At 38.6% G+C, this 24,244-nt stretch overlaps 2 protein-coding genes and 1 long non-coding RNA gene across 5 annotated transcripts; 2 read left to right on the top strand and 1 right to left on the bottom strand.

Annotated features, from left to right (window-relative positions):
- Positions 1-1,560: 1,560 nt before the first annotated feature.
- On the top strand, positions 1,561-19,368 carry LOC116299816 (dual specificity calcium/calmodulin-dependent 3',5'-cyclic nucleotide phosphodiesterase 1A). Of its 3 annotated transcripts, XR_004197520.2 has the most exons (16): positions 1,561-1,877; positions 6,541-6,739; positions 7,054-7,176; positions 7,536-7,724; positions 8,491-8,557; positions 9,262-9,378; positions 9,907-10,047; positions 10,416-10,516; positions 11,364-11,445; positions 12,041-12,084; positions 13,532-13,630; positions 13,842-13,965; positions 16,000-16,081; positions 16,888-17,064; positions 17,965-18,239; positions 18,767-19,368. XR_004197520.2 is itself a non-coding variant. In XM_031708527.2 (15 exons), the coding sequence occupies exons 1-15, from the start codon at positions 1,781-1,783 to the stop codon at positions 18,772-18,774; spliced, it is 1,650 nt and encodes a 549-aa protein (XP_031564387.1). In that variant the 5' UTR covers positions 1,561-1,780; the 3' UTR covers positions 18,775-19,368. The 3 variants fall into 3 exon arrangements, 2 of the variants coding, with proteins under 2 accessions (XP_031564387.1, XP_031564386.1); XM_031708527.2 differs by lacking the exon at positions 17,965-18,239; XM_031708526.2 differs by having other exon boundaries at positions 17,965-19,368.
- Positions 8,325-19,785, bottom strand: LOC116299817 (uncharacterized). The gene is made up of 2 exons (XR_004197521.2): positions 19,372-19,785; positions 8,325-8,448 (listed from the first exon to the last, which is right to left on the bottom strand). It is a non-coding gene; the product is annotated as an uncharacterized LOC116299817 (long non-coding RNA).
- Positions 19,786-20,215: 430 nt separating this feature from the next.
- Positions 20,216-22,920, top strand: LOC116299810 (uncharacterized). Its single transcript, XM_031708519.2, has 2 exons — positions 20,216-20,772; positions 21,323-22,920. The coding sequence occupies exons 1-2, from the start codon at positions 20,757-20,759 to the stop codon at positions 22,600-22,602; spliced, it is 1,296 nt and encodes a 431-aa protein (XP_031564379.2). The 5' UTR covers positions 20,216-20,756; the 3' UTR covers positions 22,603-22,920.
- Positions 22,921-24,244: the final 1,324 nt, after the last annotated feature.

Here is a 24,244-nt window from a genome sequence, read left to right as displayed (position 1 = left end):
GCCATGAAAAGAAGTCAATTGGACCAAGAAATGTTTTTGCCCATTCTGCTTGTGGATTGGATAAGTTTGATTGAATTTATGATATTTCTTCAAGGGTCGTTTTTGTCATAGGATTAACTATACTATTAACACCTCACCTACTAGCCCATCTATCTTTTGAAGAACTACACTTAATGAAGTAATACTTTGAAGGTAGTATTGATCCCGATGCGAGACCCTACCAAGTTTAGTTGGAGAGGACTGAATAAAGAATATTCAAGGTCCTGCGCATGCGTAATGACCCTAATTATTTTATACTGTGCTTGCATAATAATATATTATGTTTTTTTTCCTCCGAGCAAGAACAACACTTAAGGATCTCACGAACAAAAAGACACTTGGAAATTGGACCAAAAGAATCGAAAAGATGGCAAAGATCTTCATTGTGGAACTTCTAATGCCTTAATCAATGACAGAAAGAACCAACAATATTTGACAATAGCTACTAAACAAAACAGTTTTCAAAAGAATGCTTTTTAGCATCTCATAAACAAGGCTTATGTCATAATGTTTTTCAAGATGCACTGTTGATTAGGGTTTTATTGTCGCAACCAGGATATCTGCTGTTACATGCGTTACAAATCACTTAGGAAAAAAGAAATAAGAAAATAAAAGATTGTAGGTGCGAAATATAAGAAGGCAGCGTCGAAATATTTGCCTCAACAAAATAAAATCTGTTCACTTGCGATAGTTGTTTTTTTCTGCGAGTGAAGCTGCAATCGTTTTATCAGAAACCTGACTGATTATTTTTATCGAGTTTATGTCTGCAATGACGCTTTTCACTGATCTTAATTACACGATTCTGTCATTTAAATAACAAATCAACAATGTTTTCATTCAATCTTTTTTTACTCTCTCTCCCTCTCAGTAGGGTTTTCATTTTTTGTCTTTTTGCGGCTATAAACAGCTTAAATTAAAAAATATTATACTTTAGACTTATTCATCCTACTCGCCTGTTATACGTCTGCATCAGTGTTTTGGGATCAATTGAAATATGTTTTGATAGTCGTGAATAAAAAAACCGCTTATTATATTTCCGCTTCTTCAAAGGATTCTCCCATTGTCAAAGACTGGTTAACAAGCTGTTCTCAACGTCGCCCTCTCGTTCCCCCTAAGGCCCGTTGATCTTCCTCGTTACAACAGAACAACCAAAAAGCGGATTGCTATAACGAAAATACCCCCAAAAAAGTCAAATGCTCATTAAGCAGATCACTTGAATCAGTATATCAGTAATGTATTCAAAAATCTCCCGCCTTACATCACCGTTCATGGTCGGTGTTGCCCGGTGTTGTACCATAAAAAGAATTTAAAAAAATATTCGCTGAGTTTTAACTGAGAATAACCTTAAAAAGACTGTCAGCCATGATCACAGATGTGTTCTTTTCGGCGGAGTTGAGTTAAAACACTAACAAAACTCACAGGGGATTTTTAGCTCTGACAAATTTAGTCCCCACCAGTCATATGCCAGTAAAGTTTTGGTCACGGGTCACACTTCCTATCTAGCTGATTGCGCCGTGCACTTTATTCGGCGCCGCCGCCAGAGGAATGCCCTGTTTGGAGTATGACCGATATCATGTTACCCTTGAACCTGGACTGATTAAAATGAGTTGCGTATTTCTGAGGATGTGGTGTTGAAAGATGCCAGTTTAGCAAATATGGAATACTGAATTACTGTGAGACGTCTGCTGGCTCTCTCTTCGTAGCGTAGCTTGGAGGTAGCTCGTCGAACGCTGACCTGGTTATGGGTTTACGATGTTCCAAACCGATGAAAGAGAAACAGGATTCACTCGAGAATGACCAAAAAACCAACAACAAATACGTGAAAAACGCGCGCGAAGGTAGGTCATCTTTTCGTGATATGATTTGAAGGCAATATAGTGTTACGGGTGCACGAGAGATGCTAATACAGACTCAGTGTGCTACACTTCAGTCTTCTCACTCTTCCTCACCTTGTCGCTGGTTGATGACTTCTCACTACCCGGCCATCTTAATCCCACGTCAAATTTGTAAATTAAAAATATTACTGCGTTTCTTAACAAGTTGGTAACATTTAGTGTCTAGCTGGGCCGTTTTTCAAAGTGAGTGGACGTAGTAGAAAAATTGAATGCTTAATGATTCTTCACTGAGAAGCAAGGCTGATTGATTGTATATGAAAATGAGAAAACAGGCCTAAATTCGTCAAAAGATCTTCGCTTACAGCCTGACAAATCAATAAATCCAGTCAAGCTGAGATCAGAGAGAGATTCGATTGACTGAACTGTGTTTATTATTCTGCTCTTGGACTTTGTTTGCTGAGCTCTCGCTCTTTCTTTTAAATCACCTGCATGACCAAAAGTTATTCAGGCTAGCGGAATATCTTGACATTCAGTTTCGGCTGCCTTGGATATCATTTCTCGAGAGCCACCGCATCTTTCATAAATTAGCATGAAACTCTTCCGTTTCCCAGTCGCCATTTCAAAATTTCGCAGGAAAAAAAATGACGACTCGGAATAGAATCGATAGGATCGATCTTAGCTAAAACTATAATAAAAACAAACTCGTAGTCGAATCGATTTATAAACAGGTTCGAAATTGAAGTGAGACTGGTGGTGTGCGTACCGCCAAATGGCTTCAAACACTGATAATCCAATCTCAATGGTACAAGAGCGAAAGGAATAATTGGGCTATTTTTTTTTTAAATGTCATGAGATAATATTGAAAAACTATGAAGAGGGCTAAAAATGGCGAAAAACTAGCCGTTGAAAATATAGTGAAAAAAAAATCTTCCAAAAAGGAATATTTTTAATATTTTAAAATTTGACAGAACCCGATAGGGAAACTTTTTCTAGCTTCGAGAAGGTATATTTCAGATTAAGACGTAAGCATGACAATCACCGTATAAAGGTGACCTAGGGTTCAGCTTCGCGTTGTTTGTAGTACATATGTCCATTTTGAAGGAGTTGAAGATTCGAGATTTCATCAATTTTATACTTCATTTCTTTTAGGTATTTTGATAGTTAGTAGAACTGACAGCTGTTTTTGTACCATAGGAATATATCTTTATTGATTGTCGGCGGCACAAATTGAGCTAGTGTTTTTAAAAACAATCAAACACGACGAACAGCAAGCCAGAACACTAGAGTAACAACCTCGGAGATAATGCCTCTCGATCTGTAGAAAAAACGACAACAATAGCCAAAAAAAGCCATCCTATGAACTTGTCTCTAAGTTGCCTCCTTTTTAATCAATTTTACTTTTATGAATTCTTAATTTTCAATTCAGCTGAGATCTTTGCCATAACACGAAATACCGCAAGTGTTTTTGCGGTGATTCTCCAGATTTCTTTCTTTTTGCTATCGCTTTGTGGTTATCATTAATCCTCGGCAGTTTTTTATTGGTTTGGTAGGTATTCAGTGGGTCATCTCCACCTGATGCACTGCTTCAGTTTTTCTTGACTGATAGGCAAATACGTTGATAAAATCCTAAGACTACTCAGCACTATCGAGCCAAGTTAACTTCAAATTGATAGACCAACTGCTAGGCTTTGAGAGTCAAGTGTGATAGAGTCAGTAACACTGAAAGCTACTTTAAAATAGTGATATAAATATTACTTGGTCACGATGAGGTATTAACCCCCTCCCATTCATCTATAATATCGTCCTACTCATTAAAACAAGTCAAATACATTTGTAAAGAACCACAACTGGGGGTCGGGCTTTTACACCACCATCAAACCACCAAATGAGAAATGAATTATGGTGCAAAATAGTCGAATATTTAAAGAACAAAAACGCTTCGTGGTACGGACTAAAAACAAGGGGTCGTGTTTTTCGCTGAGATCAAATGTCAGCTAGTAATGATGAAAGAATTGACCGAAATAAATTGACGTTTTTAAACTTCGATTAACTGATTAACTCCAACTCCCAGATGCGTTCAACACAAGAAATGCTTCGAAACTCGAGTCTAAAATAAATAACCTCTTTTGAAAAAATAGACCAGTATTTGTCCAGCTTGTTAGTTTTCTAGTATTCAATCAATTCTCGACCAGATATTTAATAAAAGAATCATTTTAATTATTCAAAACAAACAAGGAGATCTCCTTAATGGACGATATTTCCACAATCTTCACTCGCCGAGCGTAGAAAAACAGCTCCAAAATGAAATCTAAAACTGTAAATAGAGATTAATCTTTACTCTCTAGATAAGCAGCTTAAGCTAGCCAAAAATTGTCAAAAATGAACTACAATTAGTTGGCGATGTTTTAGGTACTTGTTGCTATGGGCGACGGATCGGTTGCTAGGCATACGTACTCGTATTTGGATGATTGGCCAGTAGTTAATGATGATATTGTGTTCAAACTCAAAAGCTTTAGCGGGAGTAAATTCGAGGTTCACTGTTTGAGTTGGTAAATAAACACGTTACTGACGAAAATTCGACCACCCCTAAAAACTTTGACTTTGGAAACGGATACAAAAAGTAATTAGGTTTTTTTTAATCAAAATGGAACCAAAGCCTTACAAAGCTAATTTTCTAGTTACAAAACAAATACAATCCTAATCAAAAGAGGAGGCAGTATCTCAGCTCTAAGTATCAAAAAGCCACTTATTTGCAAGTCAAAGGTTTGTCATTTGTTAGTCATATAGATGTTAACTATCTATCTTTGGTGGACCACCATGCATGTCAACGCAACGTGTACAATAATTATTTCTCTAAAACAAATCTATTTATTTCATTTTTCGCCTTTTTTTCTTAACCGCTTCTAATCTAGAATCCGTCTTTTAATAAATGTTCTCCTCAGATGAAACGTTTTTCAAATCAGCTCGTAGCATTTTATGAGATTATTATCTGGCTGTGCACAATATCACTGTGATTTACCGACACGTTTTGCCCTGTGTGGCTTTGTTTGAATGGTTAGCTTTGTTTTGATCGACAAAAGAGACTTAATTTCGAATTAGACTGAACTTTAATTTAGCTGGCCTATTCTTAGCTACTGATATCAATCAGACTGTCATAATATTTCATTCAGAAGCAAAGATCGTCGATGAAAACTAACTCTCGCCCATTTAGAGCACTCAAGTGGGGTTTTATCTTATCTCTGAGTTGGACAATAAAAATCATTTTTATTTGAAAACCACAAGAAGCGCTCGATATCCAAGAAATATTTCTCAAGAATAGGAATGTCATGCAAACGGGATATTAGCGAGACAATCTTTCAAACCTTTCAATTTCTACAAAAGAAAGTTGCTATTTACATGACATCGGATGCGACGTTCTCAAAATATTTTTTAAGCTTAAGATTCCTTGGCTTTGGATAATATTCAAAGGAATGCCCTCTAGGAGAAAGGTGATTGTTAATATCGTTTGATCAAAAGGGTGGCTGTCAAAAAGTGCTGTCATCCTTGTTACCTCGAGGCTTTGTCCCTCTCTTATCCCCCCTCCCCTCCCCTAACGGGGCTACTGTCACTGGAGAGATGGCCGTTTTCTAGTCTCGAAGCTGGAGATGTAATTGCTTTTGAATCAGAGAAATCACCACCACGGAGTTGATATCTGATTTAATCCAAAGCATATTTTTGCCCTTGTCTTCCGTCGTGCGGTTAAACTACCGACAGATATATTCATCACAACAAATAAGCTGGTTTAATGAACTTTCTTTAAAAAAAATTTTCGACATGCCCCTGAGGTACACGCAATGTGTACTGAGCTTTTAAGTGCAAATATATTGGACCTAAAAACGATTTGATTTCGCAAGTTCGGTTTTTCCCATGGAAATAATCATGAATGTCGTAAGGGTCGTGATTACTATGTAATGAGACGAGACGAGAAAAGAAAAGCTATTTGGAGTGAAGGCGGAGTGACGATATACAGGTTCTAACTATACAAGGGAAAGTATATATGTCCTATGAAGTATGGCTTGCCGATGCATTCCGCTGTTTTTGAAGACAGCAGACTCATTTGCACAGGCTTAGCCTCGCTTATAAGTCAGTTATCCTGCGAATCCAGGCGCGAAATGCATTGTGGGTCAAAATTAATGTTTCCTAGTCATTTGTATTCCGCGTAAAACGAAAAGGTTTCAATCACTGTCATCAACGCAATAGTCCCCTTCACAGTTCCCTGCGCCATTTTGAAAGGTAACCGTGCCTTTGTATCGAAGCAAGGGCAACAGTGAGCTTGCAATGACAGAGACGTGAATAATTGATGAATGTAGAAAAAAGGTCTAATGATATAATTGCAAACCGCCGTTTGTCTCCCTTCGAGGCACGGCTACCTTTCAAGATGGCGCAGGGAACTGTGAAAGGGACTATTCAGTCATTCCTTTGATTATAGCTAGTGCAACTAGTGCAATCACATGACGGCAGCCATGCTGGATTATGGCAGGAACAATGCAATCGTTTTACATGAAAAAGAATTTAATTCCACGGAGTAAAGGAATGTTATATTGTTGTGCAAACTGACATGGCCGCTGGCAAGTGATGGTGCAAAACTTCTATCAGATTCAACTTTAACTAATTACTTCTTTTGAAGGTGAAAACGTACAACCGCTGATCCATGTCACTACGGCTTCAACCAGCAGCGATCAAAATGTGAACAACGAGAACAATGCGAGCAACACTGCAGCACCAACACAATCAATGATCATCAGAAGAAGGAACACAGAGTACAAACCACGACCCAAGTCTATGGATGATTATACCGATACTGCTACTACATTGGCACTCTCAAAGTATACCATACCAGAATATATGTATATGTCTCTCGTCTGTCACTCTCTGTCGCTTAGTCTCACACTCTCTGTCTGTCTATTTGTCCCCGTCTGTCTGTCTGGCTCTATCACACACACATTGTTTTGCCTCTCTGACAGTGACTGTCTATCTGTCTGTCCATGCGTATGTCTTGCTCGTTCTCTCTCTCTCCCTCTCGCTAGTTTGTCTTCGTTCTCAGTGACTCTTCCTCACTTTTTCGACGACAAACGTTTTGTCATCACAAACTTTATAGTATCTTTTATAATCTAATGATTCATTCGTGCTTTATTTCCAGACTACGCCATTTAATTTATCAGTTAAATGAAGGGAAAATCAACTCAGTTTCGGATATGAAAGAAGAGCTTAGCCAGGCAGTGGCAATCATGGATGTCGCATCGTCGAACATGCGAGATTACAGGTAACTGGAAATAAAAGGACTATTATTGTACTACAAACGATAATGCAAGAAGAAGGACGAATGCTGCTTATAAAATCTATGAGTTAATGCATTAAATAAGGTCACTGTGGACGTTAACAGATCAGAAATAAAATGAGAGAATAAACGTAGCGAATGGTTGCCGGAGGAATCAAGAAAAGAAAAACGGACGGACGGATGAATGGATGGATGGATGGGTGGATGCATGGAGGGATGGATGGACGGACGGACGGACGGACGGACGGATGGATGGACGGATGGATGGATGGATGGATGGATGGATGGATGGATGGATGGATGGATGGATGTTTTTTCCTAACATGTCTATGTTGTCTCCACAGAGGATCCATGAGCGCCATCAGCGATATAGACGACGAGCTTTACACTGATGTAGTAAGTGACGAGGTTCGTGAATGGATAGCAACAACGTTTGCGCGTGGACCGGGCACGTTGCGGAGGAAGAGTATCATGCCAAGGCACACGTTTAGGGGTGTGGTGCATGCTGTTAAAGCCAGTCTCTACGTTAATAAGTAAGTCAATCTACATCGTTTGTTTTGTTGTCTATATGGCTACATATGATTTTTAGTAACTGATGCGAAAATAAGTGGCAACCAGTGCATTGCGAATTGATTTTGAATTTAGTGATTTAGCAGATTCATTTGAGCTTTGCGTACGTGATTTTTGAGGAGGGAGGGAAACGGGAGAAAATCCAGGCCGCAAAGCACAGGAGAGAGCCAACGAGCAACTTTCCTTAAATTTCACACATACATCGTACATTGCATGCCTTCGCTGCACATACTTGCTATTAAATGAGCTAAGCATCGGAATCAGTGACTACTTATATAATAAATATAATATAGGAAAACAATGTAACTTTTGCTGCGGAGAGCCGGATAAGCCGGTATACGTAGTGCGCGAAAAGGCATGAATATTGTGTGGCTCATTATAGGCAAATCATGCAAATCTCAAAGTGATTTAACGCAACTGCATCGACAATCAATCCTTCATTATTATAAACATTGCTCTTGGAAAAAAACACACAAAGTCTCCAGAGGAGGGTGATCAAGTGGCACGTGACCTAATCGACCAATCACAATCATGATCACAGGCAACAAAAAATACCACAAGAATTTCATAGTCGTCGAACAAACTTCTATATATTATAGAGTCATAACTGATCTTTTCAGAGTAGTTCCATCAAACACCCCTCTACTCTCATGCAACCCTGTCTTGAAACTTCCTCGAAACGTCAATCTGAAAAAGATGTTAAATTCTCTTAATGTATTAATTTATCAGAATATTAAAAAATGCTTCTGAACGAAACAAGCTTCAAGTACCAGAAGAAGTGCTGATACATTTCGAAGTAAGTACAGTAATAAATATTTACAGAAATTTGCTCGAGTAACTCACGAAACGATGGCTTCAAGTCGAAGTTGGACTTGATCAAAATATTGTAAATGTATAAACAAGCAAGTCTAACCAAGACTCAGTGGGGCCATTGCTTCATGCTCACTCAAGCGAATTTAGGAAAGGTCTGTATGCATGTTGCCTCTGCTTTGATAATTTTATCATTAGTATATTCGCGCTTTAGGGCGAGAGTAATAAAGCCCTACAAGGGAGAGTGACCCAGAAAAACAAATAAGAAAACTCCTGAAAAATGTTTTTGCTATTGTCATCCCCCTAATTTCCCTTACGTCACTGATATACGATGTAGGTATAAAAAAAGTTGGTGAAGGCTTTGCTGCATGTTTTAACGTTAAAACGTTGCTTGTTGCATGTTGCGGACATGTTGCTGGCTTGAAATATATTATATTTCGGCATATATGTAAATAATGTCAAAAAAGGGAAAACGCAACGTGAAAGTTTGGGTTGATCCCACATCTTTGTGTCCTTTCGCTCGGATTGAATTCACATCAATGACCCATGGTGCAATTCACGCTCGGTATATGTAACATGCGACTTGCAAGACCAACAAAACCTGCACAACCTTTTTAAAATAGCTGTATAGGGAAGATAGCTACTGTTTTAGATGGCACATTTAATGCTGTTCTCATTTTCTGTGATCAGAAATTAAACGAGTGGACATTTGATGTGTTTTCACTGAGCGAAGCAACTGAAGGTCATTCATTACGATTCATGGGGCACGAAGTGCTCAGTAGGATGGATCTTTTACGATTATTCAAGGTAAGTTATAGAAAGAAGATACGAAACAAGACCGTTTGCTGCATGCATTGATGGTTTTCACAGCCGCCATGTTGGAAGAAGTTAACAAAAGATTCGACGTCATTATGTCATCAAATATGGTCGCCGTTTCTTTTGTTATAACATTGGATTACAGTTCTCAAGGACCTCAAAGAACCCTAAGAAGCTAGTGGGGAGGCTAAAGCCCTTCCTGGTTCTTGGCATGTGTTGCGTCGCTATTCATAGGTTTGTCCTCCTCTTTAACCACACATCAAACCGGATTCAAATTTGACGGTTTCCGGGAAAATGGCGTGTGTTTATTTTCTGCGTCTTTTTTGAAGACATAGTATGCGCTTCTGCACTTGTCAATCACGTGATGAGGAACCACTTGGATCGTTGTCTCGTGATGAATAATTAGTAGGCTTGAATCCCCTTTTGCCTACATTGGGGTACACTGATACACGAAGTTCTTTAAAAGCCAAGCTTGACCATTTTAACCAACTAAACCATATTATTGTTGGTGTTTCTAAGGTGAATGTTGGAAGCCTAGACCGTTTCTTGTTAGCTGTAGAAGAAGGCTATCAAAAGAATGGCAACCCATACCACAACGAATGTCACGCCACAGATGTCACGCATACAGTCTTTTACTTTCTAAGTGTGATTGGTCTAGCGGTGAGTGATCTATGTATTATACCACAATGTGTCACGTCAGTGGCAACAGGTACAATGCCTTGTTTTCACCGGAGAACAGATTGAGGAAATGAAAGCGTAGTTTATACCGCAGTAGATATCATGCAAGTGATATTGTACATATCGACCCTTTCTCACGCGGCAGCCATGTTGACAGGAACAATAGATTTTCCTCGCGTAGCCTAGCATTCAAGTGCTTCAGCATGTGCAAAAAACATGGCGCCTTGTTATCGAGGTCCATTCTTGCGGCTAGTAAAGTAGTAAAGCAAAGACTCAACGTGAACTCATTTTTTCCGTTCGTAGAAAACCAAAACCCTTTTGCTAACGATGGTCTCTTTTGTTGTTCTTAGCAATGTCTGTCAGACTTGGAAATCTTCGCTCTTCTTCTCTCTGCCATTATTCATGATTTGGAACATACAGGAACTACAAACGCTTTTCACATTAATTCAAGGTAAGTTATCAAACGACTGCGCCACTTCAGATACAGTTACCGGACTAGTCCAGTTTGGTTCAGGCAGTGCAATGCAATGCAGTGCAGTCCATTCCATTCCATTTCATTCCTTCTTTATGGGGAAAAACCTGGTCCCTTACCTTAACAACACAGGAATCCCGTCATGTGAGTTGCAATAAAGACCCATAGCATTGCTAGTAGTTTAGTGATGCATGGTGGGGTCAAGGTTACGTCACTTGTTACATCAACCAGAATCAGGTCAATGGGGTGCAAGTGGATGGACAGGCTAAGACAATAATCCCTAGATAACGCGTTTAGGCCGATTATGTCATGCATCTGGACCCAGTCCTTCATTTTTTAAAACTGATTAGAGCTAATCCAGTTTTAGTTTCTATGGCAACCGACGTCTTTCTATAAACGTAAATCCCGGATAAGCACTTATCTGCCTTCCAACAGCATAATCGTGCACGGTGTAGTGCAGTGTAAGATTAGTGTAAGTGGCCAAGATAAATATTATTTTCCTTAGATGAGAGTATGTGGACCGCGTGGCACTAATGAAATAGTAGAAGATAATATAGGTAAGTTGTAGTGCTTGGGAACGAGGTTATTCCGGGCGAAAGCCCTTGGAATTAAATTCGGAAAAATTAATTTCCGACCTCGCTGGGTCGTGGGTTCGAATCCCAGCGAGGTCGGAAATTAATTTTTCCGAATTTAATTCCAAGGGCTTTCGCCCGGAATAACCTCGTTCCCAAGCACTACAACTTACCTATATTATCTTCTATTATTTTCCTTAGATACCTTCATATCTGAATGGGTTGGCTTACACGTTACCCATTTCTTTCTACAGGTCAGAAATGGCTTTATTGTACAATGATCGCTCCGTACTTGAAAACCATCATCTTACCGCGGCATTTAAACTATTACAAGATGTGAGTTATTATTATTAACTAATATTATTGATATTTAATCAATGAAATAACAAAAGAATAGTTTCTGCTCTTGACTTCTAAGAACAATGCTCAAAAATGAAACGGTTATCTATTCAGTTGGCTTTAATGATATTCTGTTTTTGAGATCCCTAGATGCACATGCTTAGATATGGGGCCGCAGAATCGTTTGTTTTCGCCAGCCAACAAAAATGCCACCGTTTACCCTTCCATCACCACCTACCAGCAATAACAACAAATTCAGAAAGCGCAAATATACTTGGCCTTTTAAAATAGTTCTTCAATTTTCCTCGACGCTTCTTGTCATTACTTTCTTTGTTTTGTTTTCATTTTAAATTGATATCGTTTTGTTTTCCTTATCTTCCAAACGCGCCGCGTGGAAGTAGTCCGAAGATTCGACACGCTCTACGCGTGGTACTGGCAACCCAACATGACACCACAATATATGGACTGTCGAGCGGTTTTTGATCCACATGTATTTGATTAAAACTTTATCTCTTCATATTTAGACTTACCGAAAAGCTAATATATTAATCTGATTTCTTACTTAAGGGATTTTGTTCTAATCTCTTCACAGAATGACCGAAATATTTTAGCAAATCTAAATGACAATCAATACAGGTAAATCGGCGTGACTTCCAGATGCCCCATCTGCTGTATTTATTAAAGATTGTTAGCGATGTAAGGTGTATTCTAGGCTTTGTCCCCATCTTCTGACGTCTCTTCCATCGACAACCATCTTTGCGCAAAGTTTGGTCGACTAGAGGTCTAGGTTGCTGAAGATTCTAAACTCTCCCCGGGGCATTAGGGGCTGATGTGCGACCTATGGGTTCAACGGTGTTCCACCACAGAGGTTTTATTTTTACTATCCAGCTGCACGAATCTTGATACAAATTCGTCAATAGATTCGCAACTATCTTTGGCCCAACTTTGCGTGAATTCCATCACGCTTTTCGTAAAGCTTAATCCTTAGGATTGACATATTTTTAGATAAAGCGGATTGGTTAATAATTAATTAGGTTCCTCCAATTCTCGGTATGAAAAATTATCAATCTGGCCATGATGTGATCGATAAGTCTTCGAATCCAACATTTGGCATTGGTTTTTTCTTAGTTATAAAAAATAGAAGATTGCGTGTTATTTCTCGGCATTTTTAAATTAGATAGTGAAAGGTCGGGTTGAGAATGTTAAGTTTACTGATTCTACAGTAGAATCAATCAAAAGTCCTCTTCGTATCAGACTCATGTCAGTTGGCTTGTGTGTCATGACATATTTCTTTTTGCTCCTGATATAGGGGTGGGGGGTGGGAGAGCATGCCACCTATATAATCTATAAACAATAATTAGCGTATACAATCTATTGCAAAATCAGTCAGATTGAACACATAGATTATAGAAGCAAGACCGCAATGGTACATGGGAAGTATGTCTTAGATGTATCCAGTGGTACGACACATGGAATTAATGTTCGTCAATTGTTGCAGTGACAGAAAGCATAGAGTCTTTTAACACATTTAATATCGACTATGTAACTCGAATAAATACATCAGAGGATAATTATGTCATTTCCCAATTCTCAGCTTCTGTGTTCGATGTTTTGAGCCCGACAACGATTTTGCTAATGAATCACAGGTAGCCCAAGCTTGGTTTCTGTGGTGTCCTGTTATAAGGAAATGTATGGGGAATCATCAAAAATTTCAATAAAATCATTGAAACGTGAAATAAAGCCTCGAAATTTTACCCGATCATTGAGAAATAGCACTTCTTTCGCTCTGCGTGGTTATTTTTTGAATTTAGCCTTTAAAAAAATCCTTAAAACGGGCTAAATTCAAAAAATAACCACGCAGAGCGAAAGAAGTGCTATTTCTCAATGATCGGGTAAAATTTCGAGGCTTTATTTCACGTTTCAATGATTTTATTGAAAGTTTTGATGAATCTCCATACATTTCCTTATAACAGGACACCACAGAAACCAAGCTTGGGCTACCTGTGAATGAATGTATACATTTCCAACCCCTGACCTCTTAATGAGGATCGGATATAACCTAATTTTTATCTTATTTCACCAGTGGACTTCGGTCTCTTGTGATCGATATGGTGCTAGCAACAGACATGACGTCCCACTTCGAACAGCTAAGAACTACAAAAGTTGCTTTAGTTGGAGGAAGGTAAAAATAAATCGATCTTTTTCATACACCTATTCTCTGAAGCATGATGACGTCACTCGCCACGGTCATGGCACAGAATGGTTAATCACGGGGCGTACATGTGTGCGGTCACAAGTAATATATTTCCTACAATCAGACTTTCGTATTTTTGGTCAGTTGACTTTTGTTTCTAGCTATGAATAAGTGCATCATTCTTGTGATTATTTTCCAGTCCAATAGAAAATAGCGAACTGCTACAGTTGATCTTACACGTAGCGGATATCAGCAATCCAACCAAAGACTGGCAAATACACCAGCAATGGACACAAAGAATTATGGAAGAATTTTTTACTCAGGTAGGCATCCACGTCAGAACCAATTTAATGAGGCTGGGAACCATATTGCCGGTTTTCACATGACGTCATCAAAACATGAAAATCTAAACTATAGATCGTATAAAGACATTTCTAAAGTATGTTTTAGAAGTCAGTTTTATAAGTCACAAGAAAAAATCTCGAGTCATTTCGATGTTTGGTTCCCGAGTTATGAAGGTTGAGTTTGTTTCACACAATACCGTCACGTCTATCCAAATAGCGATGAAAATATTAAAACAATTTACTTTAGTTGAAAGATTTTTCGTTAGACACGTTCAAAATATCTATTTAAAGTATATTTAAGTGAAATGTAGTCAAACATATTAACTATTCCATTACTTTAAGCCTTTGGAGTTTCGTGCGCCATGATGGTGTACCAACTTGGAACACCAAGATGGCCGCCCCATACATTTTAACCAAAAATTGCGTCATGTTTACTCGCCTATAGTTCCGCAACGAAATGCTTTACAGCCTTAAAATTTGGCCAGAATATGTAGTTTGGACCGCTTTACAAGAATATATAACTTCTATTTCATTATAGTGCGAATTTACGCTTTTGAAATTTATGATGACGTAGGTGAAAACCAAGAATACAACGGTTGGGGCATGCGGGCGTCACGGTAACGAAGGGTCAACAAGACATGTGTGCGTGCGTCAGGGTCACGGCGCGGTAACGCAAACAACAATCTTAATGGTATGCGCAACAAGACATGTGTGCGTGTGCCTCCTTTTTTGCCGGGTATTTAACCTCACTAGATTGGTTCTACAGATGTCTTCATTGCTGTATCGTGATCGTGCCGTGACCGACTAGGAATGCGTGCTCCACGGTTACCCCGCACAGTAATATTCGAACCAATCACGCGGCATGGCATCGTTGTGGCATAAGGACATGTCCATTATACAATATATACCATAAAAGCAATCTTCACGTCTCCTTAATCTAAAATCATTACTACTAGCTTTAATTCTTAATCAATGTTTTAAATCGTTTTGTCGGGTACACATTTATACCATGTGGACTTTGTATCAAATGGTTTCCTAAATAAGCTTTGAGCGCAAATAAAACATCCACTTCATAATCTTGAATTAGACGCCGATCAAAAGATTCCAGTGCGGAGAAAAGATAATTTTTATCTTCCTTTCGGCAATTTATTGGTTGTAAATGAAAACGTTAATGCTTTTTTTCATTCTCCTGTATTATGACTGGACTTCATGAAAACTAATCATTGAATTTGTTGAAAACCGGATCCTACGTGCGGTGTATTAACCAACACAATACTATTTGAACAAAGATTATTAACATTAATTTAATTTCTGAACATGTAAAGGGCTTAGGTCTAGTAATAATAAGTTAGGTCTATACTGGAAAGTTCATTCATATTCCGTTTTTTTATCGATAAGTTTAAGTATTATTTATTAGAAAGGGTGTAAGATCAAAATTTCATTACATAGTCATCTGTTTCGTTTGTTTCTGTTTATCAGCCGCTATCTTTATGCGAAGAAACGTCTGGATTCATGGTTCGAGTCTCCTCAGTTAATAACAATAGTAACTTTATTGAGCCCTTTACATAGAATTCCAAAGTGCTTTACAACATTATCAAAAATAATATACAAAAAAATAAAATGTATTGACAACTAAGAAAACTAATAAAAGAAAATTCCAATTCTCTGAATTGAAAACTCTGTTCATGGCCAAATTCAAACTATATATTATTTGCTTATGATATTACTTAAAATATAAGGAAAATGCCTTTAAATGCCTTGAAGACAGACAGTTACTGAAAGTGCAGAAGTCCATGATAGAAAACTACAGTGGAAGTATGATAGCCTCCGGCCCCGGAGAAATAACTTTAACCGTACTATAGCCTTCCAGACAACAATCGGATGACCGCTCATGAATCTTCGTAAAACTCACTGACCGTTATTGAGTCAGAAGTTTGACTTTCGACTTCCATTTCCAGCTAGTGACAGGCAAATCATTCCAACGTTAACCTCTAATTTTAATTGATGTCCTAGGGCGATATGGAGATTGAACTGGGACTCGACGTGTCCCCACTGTGTGACCGCTCCTCAACTCGTATTCCTGAGAGTCAAGTTGGTAAGTCATGGAATAACCTCTTCGGATCCTTTGGGTGTTCTTTCCCAGACAGGAATAAGGTTTCTATTTTGAGTTAAATCTAAATATAATACTTGAGGTAGTGACAAGTGGTGTGACTTTAGGGAAGATAATACAGTGAGTGAGGTTTGGCATAATGGTTTTAAACCATGTGCCTTTTCCTTGAGTAACGTTAACGTTTACGTCGTTTAACATTTTACTGGCTTATAAAGTGGATATGATATTTCTACAACATACTCTTATTTCGTTTACCAGTAATTCTCAAGAAGATGGCAGTCTTTAGTCTAAGAAAACATTGCACCCCAAGTCAAATGTCTCCATTACAGCTTTTCTCAATCATACGCGCGCGAAATCGTATGATTTGCTGTCCCGAAAAACTTCGAGTAAATCAGTACCGCTTGAAAGGTGGATTTTCATTGCTCCCTAAGTACAGTACCGCTTTTGTAAGGTTAGGTTTAGTGCTATTGTTTGGATGACAAATCATGTAACTCGTTCCGAGCGGTACGGGCTGGCTCCAAACTTGGTCTTGGTGGACGTCAGTCGAAGTCGAAAGAAACTTTGTATTTCCCGACTATGTCATGGAAACACTTTGATTGACGTCCACCAAAACCTTATTTTATCGAAATAGAAAATCATACGATTTCTCGTGTTTGAATGGGATGCGCTGTAAATGTGAATGTCAAGTTTTTCCAAAAAGAATTTCACAAATCGTGATTAGTCCAATGGAAAGTCAACAAAGAACTATCTTTCTTGCATGCCACTAAGACCAACTTCATCATCTCTATCAGGATTTATTGATGTCATAGTGTCGCCAGCCTTTGAAGTATGCAGTGAAGCGCTGGAAGTGTTCCTGCAAGAAAACTCCACCCAGACCAATGTCGACATGTCACGAGTTCAACCCTGGTCAAAACCTTTGGCTAATAATAGAAGGAAATGGAAGGAACAGTTCCAAGTAATCAACAAAGGTCAGTTGGCTAATGGTTTTCTACATCAACATACGGTATATTAATTGGAACATTCTAGATTCTTTGATATTTTGAGCCTATATTTAATTCACTGATTGGAGAAAACGAATTGGTGGCTTGACAAGGTCATCAAGGTTGCATTTTTGAAGCTTGTTCTTGTGACAGACTTCTGGCATTATTTTGGACTCCAGTTCTAGAAGTTTCCTGCGAATAACACCAAAATATTTCGATTGTTTTATCACACATCTTCTATATCCAGTGTTTCTCTTTAACTTGCTTTGGCGCCATTTGTGTAATTCAAAATTAAATCGGCTATGCCAGCACAAAATGAATGCTTTACGAAGGCCACAATCAAAGTCTTTTCTTAATTAATAAATCGTCTATTTTCGAGAATGCATTATCGGTGGGCTGGACATTGACCTTGGGTACGTACCATAACGTACTCATTTCCAAATATAAAGCCAGTCAGTCATCCTCATGACAAGCAGGGCAAACATGATACTGTAGGTGAGGATCCGTCTTAAAATAGTACTCAAATTAAGAAAGGATATCCAAATTGGAAACTTAAGTTCTTTTTCATTGCTAAAATTTGGAATATTTTTCTTGTTGGGGGTGCGGGTGCGGGTGCGGGTGCGGGTGCGGGTGCGGGTGCGGGTGCGGGTGCGGGTGCGGGTGGGGTTGAGAGGGGGGAGGGGAGGGGATGCAGCACATCACAAAACAGTTCAGCTCTCCCTACTTGCCTTACCTATACTTCTTGTCTAAATTTCCATTTTGATTTTGATTCATTATGATAATGATAACTGTAATGCTTGTTATTCTTATGTCTATTCGATTCACCTACTAATCTTCTTAAATCTGTTTATTTTCCACCTATCCGCATCCATACACTACCCTCTGCAGATGGTCGGACGGGGTCTACTCTTAGTGTGTGCAGTAAGAACTCCACTTCAAATCTTCAGGACTTGAATCAAGATGAATCAACACTCGGTAGACGTAGCCCTTGGGGCAGCAGAACTCACTTAACGCCTATTATTTCATGACATCTTGAATGATTACACCGAGCAGAATGCCTAATGTGGACATTACAATGCACGTGAGAATGCGATGGGATTGCATGCGTGCATGATTCATCATTGAAACACGCCTGGTTAAATGCATGGAGATACAAGCGCTGTGTAAGAGCGTTTAGCCAGTAAAATGTTACACCAAAGTAAACACGTAGAACACAGAAACAGCGTCACGAAGCATGAAGCATGACTAAAATGTTTCATAAGATAAATAACACGATCTTCCTCCATTCTTTACTGGGAAACTAACTCTAACTGAACAAAGTCCTGTTGCTTCATCTCGTAAAAAGTTAATTGTCTAAATGACAGAGCAAAAGTATCTTGACATTTCATGACGTAAAGACAAGGGTTATTTTTGAAGGATTTTTGACTTGTTTTTCCTGCTCAAAGATATTTGCTAACTCCATCCTTAACACGTGCTCTTGGTAAAGAATTCACTCCTTCGTGTTTTGGTCTTCCTGTGGTCTTTCTTTCACTCATTCAGTATACTCTTCAGTATATTAAGCAGGTCGGCCACGCCCCAAAGATTTCATGGATATATATCAGCTGAAAAACATGAGCCAATCATAGTTGACTGCATGTCTTGCACGTGTTTTGCTGCCCACAAGACTAACCAACGATCCTCTCTCTTTTAGATTTATAGCTCTTCGTTTCTAGATTAACATTAACTTGGACATGGTCGATAAAGTACGTTTGGCTCAAGGCGTCAAGTGTCAAATACATTACGTTTATTTTAAAAGAGATGGCTGACAAAGCTACAGATGGTATATTGATTACGGTCACCATAGTATATGTGGAAAACATAGGGAACCCATGAGGAGTAAAAACAATGCTCGTAAACAGAGTAAAGGAGTCGTAAAGGAATATGATAGCCAAAGAGTACAAATATTAAAAGCGTGCAATACTTAAATTACAATATTTAACACTAAATAGCACTAATCAAACAATGGAAAACCACAGAATTAGCATACTTTAGCAGTATTTAGTACTATTTAAGGTGACGTGTTTGTACTCTAGCGCCGTTTCATTTCATTGGACGTTGAGTGAAATTCTTGTATTTTACTTTTTTACATTTGAAAAAGTTCGCATTGGGGAAAAATATTAGAATAACATTGAATAAAAAATTGAATAATTTTTAGATAATACAAATATAAATATGACGCTTAGACGTGTTGTGTTACGCGTTGTTCTGATTACTAATAAAAGGGGAAAATAAATTTTGATATCGCAAATCAAATACCTTTAAGTCATAATCACGTGTCGTTCGGCGTTTCCAGGGGCATGGGAAATAAGGTGCATCGTAGCCTAGTTTTGAGAGGCACCGTCCTTGTAATCGTACAGTGCTCTTTGTCTTGATCTCCAAGCCTTTGGGATGGGCAAAAGGCTTTGTCGATTAAAATAATACACTACTTTGATAATGCTAATTTTCTGTTCCAGCTTACTCATGGGGCAATCCCGTGCCCGCATCCCTCGTTTCTCGGTGCTGACCAAGAGGAAAGTGGGCTCTGGTTACGATATCAACTTAAGGGGACAAAATGGTGTGGCATGGCCAAGTTTTGTCTTACTAATTCAACAAATGTCTGTAATATTTCAGACAAGGGTAACACATTTACCAACAACATTTCTTTTCGTAAGAAATATTTAACGAAGGAAGCGATTGCATTGAGATCCACAATGCATTGCGGTCGTGGTTTGGCAATTTGCTTTAGCAATGCTTTTAAGTAGGTAGTAATTGAAATAAATGCCCGAATAATGAAATAAAAATCTAGGTAATTAACCTAGATAAGACTAGTATAGATGACTGTGCTTGGTCAGGTACCCGAGGGAGACCAGTAGAATACCTGTATGTTATAGTATAAACACGTTCGGGTCTGTATCTACCAACTACTCTACATCTATACGCCTTTATACGCAACATACGTCTATGTCGAACTTCTCAACTGACAGTATTAACTCAATCTGTTGTAGCGAGGTATAAAAAGGTGTCATTAAGTGTGAAAATGACACCCTGTCATGATCAGATGTAGCAAGTGTTCATTGTCTTTACTCAAATTGAACGCATGAATTATTAACAACCCGTTAGCTTGTGTTCTATCTTACCACACACAACTTGACTGGTTTCAAACTGCGACTTTCTAATCTCGTTGCCGGTCTGGGATTATCATATTTTTGTGACAGAGATGTGCCTAAAGTATCACTCTATGATAAAGAACTGAAAACCAAACGATCTGATGTCGAAGTTCTGAAGAAAACAGTACTAATTGTTGATATTTGAAGACCAATTTGGCACGATAATAACAGCTGAGAGAAGGACGACTGGTGGTAGTTTTAAATTGATTTGAAATGACGATCGCGATGAGACGGTAATAAATGACCGTATTCAAGACAGAAGAAAAATGCAAGTCATTTGTATAAGAAAAAGATGCCTTAAATTATCTACTTCGAGTGAGTTATAAAGGAATATCTGCTTGGGTTTGAGTGTTCGGATTGGTTATGAATGACAAGAGGAATATGGTCTTTATTGCCTTATTAACCTCGATGATTCTAACCGCTGGTCATTCAACAAGTGTTTGCTTTGCTGATTTTCAAGAACAGTTGAATTGAATTCGTTTGCCGGGTGATCAGATGTCTCCAGTGCAAGGTAACAAAACGAACTAACAATTATAGAAATGCATGAAGATATAGAAATATAGATAAGTTATAGTGCTTGGGAAGGAGGTTATTCCGGGCGAAAGCCCTTGGAATTAAAATCGGAAAAATTAATTTCCGACCTCGCTGGGAATCGAACCCACGACCTTCGGAATTGTACTACCGATGCTCTACCAGCGGAGCTAGAGGTCAGACTAAATTAATTTCCGACCTCGCTGGGAATCGAGTAGAGCATCTAGAGCATCGGTAGTACAATTCCGAAGGTCGTGGGTTCGATTCCCAGCGAGGTCGGAAATTAATTTTTCCGATTTTAATTCCAAGGGCTTTCGCCCGGAATAACCTCGTTCCCAAGCACTATAACTTATCTATATTTCTATATCTTCATGTATTTCATTTAGTGCCATGCGGTCCACATATTCTCAATTATAGAAATGTATAAGTCAAAATTACAAATATATCACTATTACAAAATTCCATTGACAAACATTTAATATCTGTGCTTGCACATTAAGTATAAATAAGTTTGCCGTCTTCATTTTCAGGATTCTTCCTTAATGTGTACAAACAAGTTTGCATTGTTCTTATCACCGTGACAACCTTCCTGTATCTGTACTACGCATGCTCAGTGATTCACTTCGAGCGCCATCACCGGCTCGACATTCAACCACCAATCAAATCCAACCAAAGAATCTGCAAAGACGTTCTCAGTTCTGCTACTGAAGGCCGTTGGAAATTACGGCTACACACATCAACAACTGCCTTAGAAGCTCGTAGGCAACTGGACATGATTCTTCGTCAACGGAAAGGTTGGCCGAGGACGCTCTGGCATGGCGATCTACGGTGTGGCTGGGAATACCCCTTGCCAAGACCCAATTACATCAACTCATCTGGATCAGTTATATTTGATATTCAAGGACAATGTGATCCACAGTCAGATGCACCCTGCTGTAATGGCGTCAAGGGGTGGTGTGGAATTGGGACCAGTTTTTGTGAATGCAAGAATTGTATTGATTTTAGGAACTATCTTCCAGCAGAGCTTTCTGATTGGAAGCCCAGAAGTGGTTGCTTGGTAACCAGCTTCTCACAAACCAGAGCATGCGCGCTCATAAATGACCGCATGTCGTACATTACTTTCATGGGAGACTCGCTGGTACGACATTTATTCTCATCCGTGCTGTTAATTTTGACAAATGATTTCAAACACGGAGCACTCAAAAAGACGGCGCTTTCGAAATTCAAGAAATTCTGTCGTGGAGACAGCCAGTTCATCGATAGCATGTGCCACGTGTATATAGCGATGAGATGGAAAGACATATCAATGCACCCTACGTTTTGTCCCCAAGCTAATCCACTTAAGTTTAAGCTAGACTTTATCGAGGCCTACAACATCAAGCATGCACCTGTGGCACTTAAGATGGTCAAACGGCAGCTCTCAAGACGAGGGTCTGTGATGTTTATTGGGATCGGTATACATAACAGTTTTAATGCTAGTTTGGTCATCGAATCTTATCTTGAACCGATCGTAAAACTCTTGTCTAAGTCACGTAATGGATGGCCACACCTTGTATGGCTGACTACCCATTCTGCGGGACCCCTGAAGCCGCGTTCGTACTACCAACGACAAGGAAACCATGCAATACTCGCATATAATTCAAAACTGATCGAATACTGCAGGAGGGTTAACATAACGGTGTTAGATACGTTTAACTTGACCCAAGGGGTACATAGTTTTGATGGTACTCATTATGGCTTTGGGGTAAATATGATGAAAGCGCAGGTCGTATTGAATTATTTGAGAGAAAAGTTTGGTTCTAAAACATGACTTAGCGGAGTAAAAACCATTAGAGTCGAAAGACAACGGTGCCGTTAACAATGGATGCTAAAAAGAAATCTTTTGTTAAATGGCACCAACGCTCCCCGAAAGGAAGCGATGATGTAACCCCGGTCCAATCGAAGAATGAGCGAATGGGAGGTCTTCTCTTGTACATTAATTTGTCTCGGTGATTTTTGGGTGTTTCGAAGCCAAATAATCTACCCGGAGCCCAGCCACGTTATTCGTAATACTGATTTACAGAAAATTGTAAATAAATGTGTTTTTGGTACGAATTTTTGTTTTGAATAAAAGTTTTTAAAAATGGCACCCGTAATTAAGTTGTTGTTCTACACATAAGGGAGCTTTCATTTATTAGTGCATTTATTAGTTATTTTGACAAAGTGGTTGGGGGGGGGGGGGGTATCACATATTGAGGGGGTATTGAGAACTATTTCAGTGTGATGAAAGGGATTTATGCAATTTGCCTCTACCATGATTTTGCCAACCCAATAGCCCAATATTGTATATTGCTTAAAGGGGCACTTGGATGAAAACGTCCCGATTTTTGAAAGTCCGAATAATTGAAGTATTTGAGGATATATGACTCAATTATGATTATTTAAACCAGATTAGTGAACATTTTAGCCTGGGAGCCACTTGCTATTGAGATATTTTGGTTCAAAAGCAGAAAGAACAATAGGGTTGAGTAAAGGACTTCATTTTCTCCAAATTTAGATGCTGAATAAAACTGATAATTTTTATCCGCTACATTTTACTGTTAAGAAAGTATGTTGCTTGGCTACTATTGGGGTCATATAGATACGTTTAACTAAGTTTAAAGTCATTTCCAATTTTTATCCATTTTCATCCAAGTGCCCCTTTAACAAACGTCTAGGTTAGTTCCTTTGTGTTTCACTAGAATGTTCAAGATAAAAGTGAATCTGCCAAAGAAAGTTAAAATTTCTGCAAATGACATGATTCTGTATCAGAATTATAACTCTCTTCACGGTGGGCATGATTTCTATTATGTTGTCATGAATTATTAATGAGTTTGTTAAAGTACGATATTGCGTGTATGAATCGGAGAATAAATACCTAAAAAGATAGGTCATTTTGGTGCACCAGAAATATAGCCGTTTCTAATAGAAAGAAAAGAAGACATACTAGAACAGCCCAGTACATTGAAGTAAAAACATAGCAAATACTGTTCTATGGTACAACTTGCATAAACGATGAAGCTTTAGCGAAAAGTACGGAAAAGCCTTGAAAACAATAAGGCCTTAAAAGCACTAACCTTAGAATGACTCCATGTCTTTCTCCAGTAAAGCTAGTATTCTAGTCCTTGCTATATTCAATGTTATAGTGAAATAAGGACACAGAATATCGAGTTAGCTGTAACACGTCATTCTCGTATACAAGACCAGCAAGAAGCTAGCTACTGAAGCTAGCCGGAGCAAGCTTAGCAAAGGCATTGAAATGAATGCTATTCACACCTCGGGAAAAAATTGCTAAACCAACTGGAAAAAAATAGGTGGACATACTAAACAATACGATGATATGTTAATAAATGTCACGATATTGAAAACGGCAACCGAAAAAATGCGTTGTCAGAAATAACTGACTAAGAATCGAAAAGGTTCGTGTTAAAGCG

Source organism: Actinia tenebrosa, unplaced genomic scaffold (assembly GCF_029948245.1).
Source record: "Actinia tenebrosa isolate PJP-AT-01 unplaced genomic scaffold, QUT_ActTen_1.0 PGA_scaffold4__44_contigs__length_22323623, whole genome shotgun sequence".
Taxonomy (NCBI): Eukaryota; Metazoa; Cnidaria; class Anthozoa; order Actiniaria; family Actiniidae; genus Actinia; species Actinia tenebrosa.
The sequence above is the reverse complement of the archived record's forward strand: the minus strand, read 5'-3'. Positions and strand labels throughout refer to the sequence as shown.

What these genes read in the sequence shown, in the direction of transcription:
- LOC116299816 (XM_031708526.2), top strand. Translation starts at nt 1,781, where the DNA reads ATGGGTTTACGATGTTCCAAACCGATGAAAGAGAAACAGGATTCACTC. An exon ending in CGTGAAAAACGCGCGCGAAG is followed by an intron (nt 1,878 to 6,540) that starts GTAGGTCATCTT and finishes CTTCTTTTGAAG; the next exon opens with GTGAAAACGTACAACCGCTG. An exon ending in TCGAACATGCGAGATTACAG is followed by an intron (nt 7,177 to 7,535) that starts GTAACTGGAAAT and finishes TTGTCTCCACAG; the next exon opens with AGGATCCATGAGCGCCATCA.